At 43.3% G+C, this 11,922-nt stretch overlaps 2 protein-coding genes across 2 annotated transcripts; both read right to left on the reverse strand.

Annotated features, from left to right (window-relative positions):
* Positions 1-347: 347 nt before the first annotated feature.
* Positions 348-4,930, reverse strand: LOC124686767 (histone deacetylase HDT2-like). Its single transcript, XM_047220667.1, has 9 exons — positions 4,823-4,930; positions 2,090-2,160; positions 1,668-1,914; positions 1,539-1,583; positions 1,267-1,439; positions 1,124-1,186; positions 934-1,033; positions 727-850; positions 348-624 (listed from the first exon to the last, which is right to left on the reverse strand). Exons 1-9 carry the CDS (start codon positions 4,833-4,835, stop codon positions 561-563), a joined length of 900 nt encoding a protein of 299 aa, XP_047076623.1. The 5' UTR covers positions 4,836-4,930; the 3' UTR covers positions 348-560.
* Positions 4,931-5,640: 710 nt separating this feature from the next.
* Positions 5,641-11,705, reverse strand: LOC124691990 (outer envelope protein 80, chloroplastic). Its single transcript, XM_047225291.1, has 16 exons — positions 11,068-11,705; positions 10,886-10,979; positions 10,425-10,507; positions 9,806-9,903; positions 9,618-9,687; positions 9,180-9,273; positions 9,011-9,092; positions 8,767-8,802; positions 8,143-8,296; positions 7,908-8,051; positions 7,640-7,710; positions 7,436-7,514; positions 7,239-7,354; positions 6,973-7,120; positions 6,107-6,176; positions 5,641-6,029 (listed from the first exon to the last, which is right to left on the reverse strand). Exons 1-16 carry the CDS (start codon positions 11,539-11,541, stop codon positions 5,875-5,877), a joined length of 1,968 nt encoding a protein of 655 aa, XP_047081247.1. The 5' UTR covers positions 11,542-11,705; the 3' UTR covers positions 5,641-5,874.
* Positions 11,706-11,922: the final 217 nt, after the last annotated feature.

Here is an 11,922-nt window from a genome sequence, read left to right on the forward strand (position 1 = left end):
GCCTAATTTTGCTACTACTACAGAACAAAAGAATCTACCTGCAGATGGAAAAGAATCTACTAATGCAACAGAGATCTTAACGAACACATATTCCCATGATAAAAGATTTACACAGAAAAACCAACAAAATTCAGCGCGCACACACATCAAAAGACTTGCATCACTCTAAAGTCCTAACTATCAAAATGCATCCAGATGGATTCGCAGGGAACAAGATTCACATATACAGACCATCAAATGCATTTCATAGTAGGCAACCGGTATCTGCAAGCCATTAGTCAGAACCAAGTAGACCGACACCAAGCTGAACACAAAATACAATCCAAACAGGAGCAACACAAACACCATAAAACCACCATGAGGTTCCATTCAAATAACCATTACCACCAACCACATCCAATTCGAATTCCAACAGCATAACAGAATTGTCTTTTTCTTCTTGGTTCATTTCACCACATGGCTACTAAACGGTTTGTCACTCAACGGTTTCTTTCTAAGGGGGGACAAGACAAGATAAACCTAACGCAGTAGATAACAGGATCTGGAGCCATCCTCTCTCATTAGGCGGCGGCCTTGTGCTTGGCGTTCGAGTGGGCTTGCAGAGCATTCTCACTGTTGAAGGTCCTGAGAAAGCAGCATCACCAAGAGATTGATTGCCTTAGAACTGGAATTCAAAAACTGGCATGCCTACTGTCCAGAAAAAATGAACAGCATGGGAGAACTTACTTGGGGCAGGACTTGCACGCGACAGACCCACCAGATTTGGGTGACTTCTCATTTGTTGCAGGGGTCTTGCCTGCTTTCTTTGCAGGGTGCGGAGTGGCCACATGGACAGCCCCCTTCTTGTCACCTGCAGCAACCAAGGGCGTAATAAGTATATCATCAACAAGGGTTACAATGGACACATTGCCTGCAAGCTTTATCATTTCTCACCTGTCTTCTGGCCAGACGGTGTTGCGACCTTTGCCTTCTTGTCAGAAGCAGGCGTCTTCAACACACTTTCAGCTGCCCTCTTCTTCCCAGTCTCTGGCTTCTGCAAGTAGCATTTGTGTCGGGAGTCATGTAACATCAAGGGTAAAAGAGTGTAACAGGGAATGAAAATGCACATCAAGCTGCAACAAACCTTGGGCGTTTCTTCTTCCTCCTCATCATCACTCTCATCATCCTCTTCGGAGCTATCATCATCCTATCATGGACCATCACAACAGTTCCCAGTCAAGCACCGATCTCACAAAATCTATACAATACGATAACATAAACACTCACAGAATCATCGCTTCCAATAGGAATCAACTGTCCCTCGGAATCATCATCGCTCTCATCATCACTCTCATCATCATCACTGTCTTCATCCTTCTTACTCTTTCCAAAGATTGGTTTCGCAGCAGCAGGCTCAATCTTGACTTGCTTTGGCTTCTTGTCCTTTGCTTCAGCTTTGGCTTCATATGCATTGGAAATGGTTACAGCAAAGTTCGAAGACATGTGTGCAAAAGAAATGCCAATGAATAAAAATAGAAACAAGGGAGAAGTCTGAATACCATTTTCCTTGGTGGCTGGAACGAGTTTCTCCTCCACCTGTTCATCTGAAATTAAAACAGACCCCACCGGTTAAATCATCGCACACAGGGTATACACTGAACACAAGAGCACTACTATGATATGTATACCTTCAGATTCTTCTTCAGAGTCAAAATCCATCTCGTCTCCTTCAGCCGGCTGGAAAACCATGTACCCAGAGAAGAAGACACTGGAGGACTTGGAGGTGTGCGAGAGCTCAAACTCCTTCTCGAAGACCAGGTCGAACGGGATCTGGGGGAACTTGTCAGTAGACAGGGTCCCAATGGACAGCTTCTGGTCGTCCACCTTCACGAACATGGTCGCCTTGTCGTCTTTCTTGACCTCACCAAAGGCACCCTACCAAGAGAAACAAACAGAGAGGAACATCTCAATGATCAGCTAACATAAGGCACGATTAAAACACATGTACACAGCTTGGGAGTTGCAAGAAGAAACTAGCGATGTGCATCTCAGTGACCCAATAAATTGCATTCTCGTCACAGAGAGAAGAAATGAGGGATGTCGAGCAAACCTGAGAGATGTGCAGGAAGTGGTCATCTTCAGGTGAGACCTTGACCGACTGTCCAGGCTTAACCTCGATGCCTGCGCAGAAGTTAGTTAGGAGGCCGAGCTACATGTACACATTACAGCTTTTATAGAAGTACGAAAATTGCAGAAACGGAACATAGTTAGGTCTCAGGTGATTATGTTTGACCAGACAGGATTTCATGGAAAATATTTTAGGGGTGAACAACCTGTACAGATAGAGGGGGAAATCTATACCTAATAATAAAGGAGCTAAGGTTTCTGCCAAAATTTTCGTCCAACTTTTTTATGGACGATTTTGCCCTCCCACCAAATCCCTTAATACGGCACCTGCCACCGTACCGTTTCGTCCGAGCGTTGCCTCCTCTGCTCAGACGGTCGACCTCCCGATCCAGAACTCCTCGCCCTCCATGGTCCGCTTCAACTCCTCTCTGCTCGACCGGGCATCGTGTTGGCGCTATAGATCTCGGTGATTGCTCGCCTTCTTCCTGCTCAGGTGAAGCTAGCCACATGCTGCTGCGGCAAGAGCTCGCCACATCCAATAGGTATTTGCCCCGACCGATGCAGCAGAAGCTGCTGAAGTCCGCCAAGCCGATTCGTGTGTTCGTGGCTGCCGGCAAGGCGGCGACCGTATTCCTGCGCGATGGTATGCCGGCAAACAATCACAGTCTCCGTGATTTTTCCCTTTTTTTCTCCCATCGTGATTTTTCCACTTATTCTCCATGGTGATTTTTTCCCTTCAATTTCATTCTCATGCTACAGAGCTATAAAATACATGGTGGTTTTCCCCTTTGTTATCTGATCCGAATAGTTTCGTGATGATGGATGGTTGTTCATTAAATTTATCCATGATTAATTTGGTTACTAAGTTATTGCCAAAGAAAATTGGTTACTGAATTTTGTCAAGAAGAGTTTGTGTGATTCCATGGACCCCTGCGCCTACACCACAGTCACACCACGCAGGTAGGGAGGGGAGGAGAGAAGGAAGCCGAGAGGAGGGGGTTGAGATGGTTTGCCTAGAGCTGCCGAAGCGTGAAGCGTCTCACCTGGAGCGTGCTCAACTGCGGCAAGGGCAAATGTCTGGCTCGACCCCGATGAGGGCAACGACATCTCCATGGCTACTTGGCTAGGCTAGGCTTCCAACCAAGATTATGTAAATGTCAGGCTCTGCCAACGCCAACATACTACGAACACAACATGATGTCGATGATGCCCCTTTGGTGATTCGCTCGCGCTGAATCCTGTGACTGCGAGTCCGTCCGTTCTATAGCAGTGCGCCAGTGCAGCGTGCATTGATGCTTGCTTGTATACAGAAATCAGAGGTATTCTACAAGGTTGAGCGCGATGTCGGTAGAGATTGGGGACTTGGACGACCAGAGGTGATTCTGAATGCTACCGGTGAGTTTGTTCACGAATGTGCAGCTCCACAACAACAAAAATCTATCGTAGTAATAATGGATCTGCCATTTTAACCGTACTTTTTTTTGGTAATTATTTGTTGAATTGCCAAAAAGAGTTAGGGATACCATATTATGTCATATTCTACAATTCAGATTAATTTCGCCAATGTTTTGGTTGAGTTTTATTGCAATGCAAACAAACTATTGCGGTCTGACGTTTTTTTTACCTCGTGAGGTGAAACTGTGAAGAGAACAAACTAGGACGGTTCTATGGGGCTCACAGTGCTAACGGGATCAAGTACCCGGATGAGCCTGAAACTAAATTGAAGGCGTGCATTCTTGGTAAAAAAAAGCATGCATAATCTCTGAATTTGATAACTCTGCTGCATTGAAGCAAGTTTCATTTCCAAAGGATTCTTGTATAATTGGGGTGAAACCTAAAATTTTAAATTAAAATATTTAGCTTTACCATGCTCTTTGAAATGATAGGTCAATTCAACTAAAATTCTAGCAGAATTGGCATAGAACTATAAGCGTAGATTTATTTGCATTCAGTATTAGTTTATGACCTCTCAGCCATTTTTTCAAAGTGTTTCATGCTAATTTTGTGAAGGTTAATTGACGTTAAATCTTTGTCTCAACAAAAGACACTCTTAAATTTGAGAAACACAGTTTACTGTCACCTTAATAGAAAATTATAGTTAACCATAAGTTTAGATGCAACGGACTATCCAGTCAACATGCGCCAGTATCTAGCAAATTGGCCACCAACGGTGCGATCGATAAGTGTGAGGTTTGACGGTTCACGTAGGAAGATGAAGCCTCCCCATCAAAAACATTTTGTCCCGTAAATAAAAATTCAGTCGTGAAATTCTCCAAGGATGAAAATATATTCAACAAAATTTATCCCGTAGCAATGCACGGGCACTTTTGCTAGTTTACATAAAAGGGAAAATAGATCGCAAATATAAGTCACGGGATATGTTTCGGCTTGTTGGGCAGCAGTAATAATAAGGTTTGCTATAGATTCGCAGAGAATACTAGAGGAATAACATGAACGGTAGCCGCACAGAGAAGAACAATATCACTGAGATAAGAACGGAACCACAGCTACGAACGACGAGTTGAATCTAACGGTCTGCTGGTTAGATCGCAGGCAGAACAGTTGAAGGCATGCAATTTTATCATCATACACAGCAGCGGCAGCCTATGATTTGACGATTCCGCCGTGATCCCATAAACTAAACACGGACGAGGTCGTAAATCGAAAACGAAACGGGCCATGCGAGATAAACGGGGGAGAGATGTGTGAGCGTTACCCCAGAACTCCATCGGAACGGCGGCGGCGGCGGGTGGCGGCGACCGTGGAGGAAGAGAGGCGGCGCTGGTAGCAGCTAGGGTTTAAAGCCGGACGGAGCGGGATGGGGAATGGGGTGGGGGTTTGGGGCTGTGCTGGGCGGTTCCTTTATAGCGGTTAGGGTTTCCATCGGAGTAGGGGGTTTTTTTTTCTTGGGCTGCGAATGCGAATTTTATTCGATCACATAATGGAATTTTTTACATTTTTTTGGAATAATTTGTTACATATATGGATGGATGGATTTGGCGTTGCTGGATAATTGGTTTTTGGCGTCCTTTGCATTTTGTTTATGCAGAAATTTCTGTTCGTCAATTGTGTTACTCTGTGGACTATGAACTTTTTCGAATGTTATCTGAACAATGGTGAACTTTGTTTTTTCACAATATGTAAATGTGCAATCACTAGTTTGAAGCTAGCGTAGACTGCAATTATGACGCTAATCTTTACAATCATCTGCGTCGTCAGTGTTAAACCTGTCTGCACTTAACAGATCAGTTCAATTGTTATGCCACTAGCATCATGGTTTCTAACTGAACATGTTCCGAAATCGTAATTTGCCCTTTTCATACATTAGCTCGATTAATACGATTATTTCAGAGTGTTCCTTGTTCTTGGTTTAATATTTCCCACACGAGCATAGGATTTGCAGTGAGCTGAAGTTGTGATTGAAGGCATAGTCCCCAGGGAACAGTACTCATACCAAGCTGTATCAAAGTAGTCCCAGCTAGTTGCGAGCTGCAGTTTCCATCAATTTTGACTCCTTAGCTCAAATTTCACACCTACATAACTCGCTGGAGGCTCTTTTCTCTCAGTAACCAACTGGCCAGGAATGTTTACAACAGAAAATGGGCAAAAAACCTATATGTTACAAGCAAGGCAACCTGGGGTAGACAAAAATTTGCTTTGCAAGAATTTGCACCGACATTGCAAAGAACTGGCACTATCTCTAGCAACACATATGCTCAGAAGATCAAGTGGTGGATCACACACATTATAAACAGCCGCTTGGGTAGGTTAATTTCTGTGACCAACCCCAAAGTGAAAGCGTCTTGCTTGCTTATCGTTGAAAGCATATTCAAGTCTCAAAGGTCCCAGTGGGGAGTCCACACGGATGCCAACACCATATCCGTAACCACTTCCTGGCTTTCCACGGGCTCCCGCTGGGTCACCTAAAGAACAAAACCACCAGAGATTGTAAAAAATGAAACCAGGGCTTAGGAAAAGTTGTAGGTACAGCATGACTTACCAGGAACCTTTGGACCAGAGCCAAGATCACTACCATAATCACCAAACAAAACGCCTTCCAACGGACCAAACTGCGAGTAATCAAAATAACGGCTTAGAAAATTGATTTAACTTCTTAGTGTGATTCATACAGCAAGTATGATGTGCATTAGAGTACAACAGGAACTAGTGAACTCCATTCGGTGTCATTACAGGCAGCAAACATCAATAGTGCGTGATTTATCAGAATGAAAACATATATGGCCATCAATAAAATCACTCGAATCATTAACACAAGTATAGAAATTTCTTAAAATAGTCAATCACGGAAACAAACATCAGAACATCCCAAACACCATAATAAGTAGTTCTCACATGCATCAGGTGCGGGTGTGTGTGTGTGGGTGGGGTCCATGAACAATAGTAAGAGACGAGAACTGAAAATACAGGCGACTAGTGTTGGGAGTTATGGAAAAAAATCCCTTTAGTTAATATTAATCAGTGTCCATATATTCAGTGTTTCAACTGATCTGAACCATGTGTTGAGTTGTTTCCCTTGAATAAAGTAATTAATCACCTGATTCAACCTTGACATGTTTCATATTTGGCACTATATACAATATATCAGAACTATATTTCATAACTTGTACGTTTGATAATTTCCTTTACCTGTTCAACTATATTTTTTAATATATGCAATCCATCTAAAAGAAAACTTCATCTTCAAATTGCAAAAGATAATATTTTGATATATGTATATGTAATCGACCAGATATATATGAGAACATGGCATAGGTCTGTATATGTATTTTATCTACATGTAGTTCATGTCAAGGTTTTCTTGAAGACAAATAGCTAAATGTTGCAGAAAATCGAGAAAAAGCCTACCATGCGGCAAGAGACTTCTCCACTACCAACGGCATATGAACGGCCAGAACCAACAGCACCTTCTTCGTATCCTCTTACACTATTTGTCCCACCAATTGCAAATGCTTCATGAGGCGAAAAGTTTCCTTCTACATGACCTCCGGAAGCACTAGATCACAGTTTAAGTGATACATGAAATGTAAGTACCAGTGCTATGCAAAACCACCAGGTAACACACAATTTTTCATTCTAGGTCCATCAATTGCACAATATGCACTAAATCATACCTTAGAAGAAGTCGAGCAGGCCCAATTTCATACCCCTGCCTCAAACGTGCTGTCACTCTGTTGAAGCTAAGCCACTCTGGAAGAATGGGCAGACCTTGCTCAACGTTGAAAACGAACTGGAAGAAGCAACAATGGTTGGGTATAAAGCATCACAACAGAATTAGAAAGCGGTAGAACGCAGTACGATCAATACTAACCATTGTAGAGCTACGATCTCCAGAATCTGTATAAACACTTTCAAGCTTAGCAAGTACTGTGTCATCATAAGGATTTCCACTGCATTGTCATGACAGGATTATCAGCTTTCAAAGTAACTTAATTCAACAGTCCTATTTGTCGTGTACCCGATTATGTATATACTGATGGTACAAAAAGGTGAATGAGGTATCAAAATTTAAGACCTAGCTGTTAATTGGCTGTTATACGAATCTCTGATCACAGGGTTGCCTTGGTCATCACGAGCACCAGCATGCTGCATAGAAAGTGTCAATACAACGCAATTAAGATATGAATGGAGAGGTAAGAAAATAAAACAATAAAGCCAAATCAATTATTCATTTCACTTGTTTCCTAAACCAGTACATAACTATGCACATGTATATTTTCGACTTTTGTCACGCAGAGAAAAAGCACTAACCGCTTAATCCAAAATATGAATCCCATGTTTACCTGAAATATCAATCCAAGTGTACCGCTCCATTTAGGCCGGAATGGTCGACTATATTCAATGCCAGCAGTTACTCGTCCAATTGTAATAGCCCCATGGTCAGGACGGTCCCCACTATGGATAAGTGTTCCAGGAGTCCTAGAGTTCTGGAAAAGAAAATAAGAGTAAGAATATACATGATTCTCAACTGATGGCGCATGGTAGAGCGAAGATGATATGATATTAAAGGTTAAGTACCTGAACCATGACAGTTCTGGAGGTCCTCTTGTTGTCACCGTCGATCCAAGGGTCAGTGTAGTTTAAACGAAATATAGAATCTATTTGGCCCCTCTCTAGTGAGAGATTCAACTTCTTGTTCCTCCCAAAAACATTCCGATGAGAATATGCAAAGCTGTTAAAAAAACTCCAGTTAAGAAAAAAAAAAAAGTAGATGTAGAGCTTCTGTCCAGTTAAGAAAAAAAAGTAGATGCAGAGCTTTTGTTTACCCAGGCAGGTATGTCAATAGGTTTAAGATAAAATAGAAAACTAAAAACAGTGTTTACAATTGCCAGTTCCTAGAAGCCTGCTTGGGTTTGGGACTGTTATCTTAACTTACGCACTCAAAAGATCAAACATGATATGATGATGGGGCTTGAGGTAACTCCTATCATAAGCATGAGCGACTATGTGACATAAAATTTGAAGACAAAATTTAATTCTCGACAGCTTATAGCTTAGGTTGCTTCTTGAATTTTTTTATTTCAGAAAGGCCCAAACCCCAGGGTGGAGCTTAACAAACGTGATCTTTAAAATATTACACAAAACACTACACTACAGAGGAAATAAGATTACAATGACTGAAAGATCAAATAACCAACTGACCTGCCAATTAGTCCAGAAAGAGGACCATTTGTTATCCTGCAGAAAAACAGCATGTCATTATGGCATAATATATGTTAGAACAAAAATTCAACTGCAATTTGCATATGCACATATGGTATTCAAATCCAGCACACAATAAACAACCTCAGCACCTTACAGGCTAAGAAACAAATTTTATTAAAGCACACAATTCGCTGAATTCGGTTCACTAAGCAAGCAGTACTACTTGTCTACTTGTACTAACCCACTCGAAATGCCACCACCCGCAGAGAAGCCACCAGAAGGGCGTTCAACAAGATTCATGACCAGATCAACTTTATTAGAATCTGCACAGGACCATAAGTAAGAACACCGGTACTTGAGAAAAGAAAGACCAACATTAATATAACGGGAACTAAACAAATTAGCTTCACCTCCGACTGGCTGCGGAATTATTGTTACATCCTCCATAATTCCCATAGTGAGTATTGTTTCAACATCTCTTTTCACTTGTGCTCTGTTGTAAGCCTACTTCATCATTAAAAGTTAATGCAGATAAGTCCATCACAGTATCAAGGCTACAGGACAAGGGTGTCAAATTGACATCAAACAAAGTCGACATACAAAAAAACAATACAAGAATGATCCAACCACAATTGTTGACATTTGCTGTAACAACAGTTCTTGTGATTTTGGTTATAGTGTTTGCATAGAAACTTCAAAACCACTCTAAATCAATGATTCAATGCACAACATAGTATCACCAAGTGTGAAGTGAATCATGTCATGCAAAATTGTTCGACTAAATCATCACTAATGCAACCAAGGGGATAAAAAAGAAATATGAAGGGAACTTTTAAAATTGCTCTGACCTGACCCTTCTTGGTGGTAAGTTGCCGAAGTATGGTATCTGGTTGTGTCTTTCCAATAGTTGGTTCACCACTAGTGATAGAAAGAAATGGAAAGAGAAAGAAGATAAGAACGATCACAATATTTCATGGCTATAAAACATTAACATTAACTAGTGAAGATAAACTCTAAGCCAAGCTATGATACTCACGTTTTTCTATCCAGAAAGCGAATATTGATATTATTAACCTCGGCTTCAGAAACTTGTAACCTCAGAATTCCTCCAGAAAGGATCTCGGCATAAGAAACCTGACGCCAAATAAAGAACATTTGTTGACTTATCATTAGCAATAGAATATCTTTTGGTCTATAATGGTAGGCACCAAAACTTTCGGTAAACTCAACTAGAGCAACTACCACATATTCACATTTTCCACGTCATGTTTCTAGTTTTGTCATGATTAAGAGCATGTAGGATGAAAAACATAGATTGATAATGAAGTTCTATATACAAAGCAAGAAGTAACAAACGGCAAAGTAGAAGACAATATGTTGCATGCTCTCCAATGTGATACTGGTGAGGTGTGAACAATGGCAGTTTGGTTAGTGCATTGCAGAAATAGAAGATTAACAACTCGAGTCCTGTGGTAGCGGGCCTCTAGAAGGTGAAGATCCCAAGAAGTTACAAATTGTGTTCAATTGTTCCTTAAGACATGGGTAGCAGATGCCTCTTGTTCAGTGATGTTCTCAATTAAGTTGCAACGATAACAGAAAGTCTAAAATAATGCACTGATAGAACATGAGCGGTATTAATTATTTTCCCAACCTACCATGCCAGTAAGACCACGCTCCTGATACCACCCGTTAACGGACTTGATCACTTGATCTAGATGTCTTATGTTGATTATTTTCCCTGCATAATGTAATAAAAAAGCAGTAAATTAGATCTAAAGGACAAATCTCAGAAGGTAATTACAAGTTAATTAGACTTGGAAATGAGTTGAACATCATTTCTCTTCCTTCAGAGAAATCAAAATCATCGTGAGACTACCGAGAGACTTAATGCTGGCCTTATCTAGATCGATGTTGCATTGGGTCAAATATGTCAGATATTGATCAATGCAATGTACTCCAGTATAGCTCTTTGCCCAAACAAATTTATAAACTTAAATTGCTTAAATCAAACATGTATTAACAGTTCATGAAACATCACCCAAAGTGAGTCAACCAAACAACTCTCATGTAATAAACATAACGGACTCTTTAGCATGAGAACAGCTCAAATGCCTACCATGGCGGTCACGGAATGAGTCATCTAGGAACTTGGAAGGCAGCATGTTGGCACCCTCACAGACCAGCCCTTGGAAGTCCTGGTTCGGCTCGACCTAAACCACAAAATATCCCAAATGCTGCAACCTTCAGTTCCAGAAATGCCATGGAAAGGGGATTGGGGAACAAGCGAAAAACCCTGACCTCGAAGACAAGGCGGATGCCATCACGGGTGTCGACCGCCACAGGCATGCAGGAACGGAAGAGGCCGCTCTCGACGACGCGGTGCACATCCTCCTGCACCTCCCGCACCGTGAGCGCCGCGTTGGGGCGGCACGCGCGCAGCGCCGCCGCGGCGGCCTCCTCCAGCTCGGGCCGCTCCAGGGGCTCCCCGTCCTTCCCGCGCACCGCCACCTCGCTGATCAGCACCCGCTCCTCGCCACCGTCCTTCCCGAGCCTCCGCGGCAAGGGCGCGGCCGCCGTCTCGGCCCGCGCGGCCGGGAGGCGGGGGAACGACGCGGCGACGTGGCGGGCGGCGGCGTCGATGGCGCGGCCGATGTGCGCGAAGGGGAGCGCGGCGGATAGAAGGGCGTGCGCCGGGGCGGGGGAAGGGGCCGGGGAGGCGCGGGGGAGCTTGATGCCGGAGGAGACGAAGCGGACGTCTCGACGGGGGCCCATGGCGGCGGAGGAAGCGAGGCCGCCGCGCCGGAGGTCTGGATTCGGGCGGTGGGATAGGGTTTAGGGTTTTGGTGACGAGGCGGGGGAGGCCGCGAGGGTTTGGTCCGCCATTGGCGATGTGGGGAGGAGTGGTGGGGCGGAATGGCGGCGAGGTGTGCGCTGCGACCTCTGGGGCGTCTTCGACTTTGCTCATTGTGTTCTTGTCTCGGAGCAACGATAGCCGTTCGATGTTGGCATTGGCGTCCGAAGTCCGTAGGTGAAAACCAGCGCTTGCGTGTGAACCGTTGGCTGTTGAGCAACTCTAGCATGTTTCTAGAATGCATTCTCCACAAATCCGGCCATCCGGGTAAAGGCTTCTTTGGCTAATACATTTCTCAAATG

The sequence above is a fragment of the Lolium rigidum genome, chromosome 2 (genome assembly GCF_022539505.1).
Source record: "Lolium rigidum isolate FL_2022 chromosome 2, APGP_CSIRO_Lrig_0.1, whole genome shotgun sequence".
Classification (NCBI taxonomy): domain Eukaryota; kingdom Viridiplantae; phylum Streptophyta; class Magnoliopsida; order Poales; family Poaceae; genus Lolium; species Lolium rigidum.

Excerpts from the sequence above, each read along its gene's own strand:
- LOC124686767 (XM_047220667.1), bottom strand. Across the intron at positions 1,584-1,667 it reads CTCTGAAGAAGAATCTGAAG|ATGAACAGGTGGAGGAGAAA; the intron begins GTATACATATCA and ends TTTTAATTTCAG. Across the intron at positions 625-726 it reads GCGTGCAAGTCCTGCCCCAA|GACCTTCAACAGTGAGAATG; the intron begins GTAAGTTCTCCC and ends CTGCTTTCTCAG.
- LOC124691990 (XM_047225291.1), bottom strand. The coding sequence starts at position 11,541 with ATGGGCCCCCGTCGAGACGTCCGCTTCGTCTCCTCCGGCATCAAGCTC. Across the intron at positions 9,093-9,179 it reads AATTCCGCAGCCAGTCGGAG|ATTCTAATAAAGTTGATCTG; the intron begins GTGAAGCTAATT and ends GGTCCTGTGCAG. Across the intron at positions 7,711-7,907 it reads CACTTGGATTGATATTTCAG|CATGCTGGTGCTCGTGATGA; the intron begins GTAAACATGGGA and ends CTTTCTATGCAG.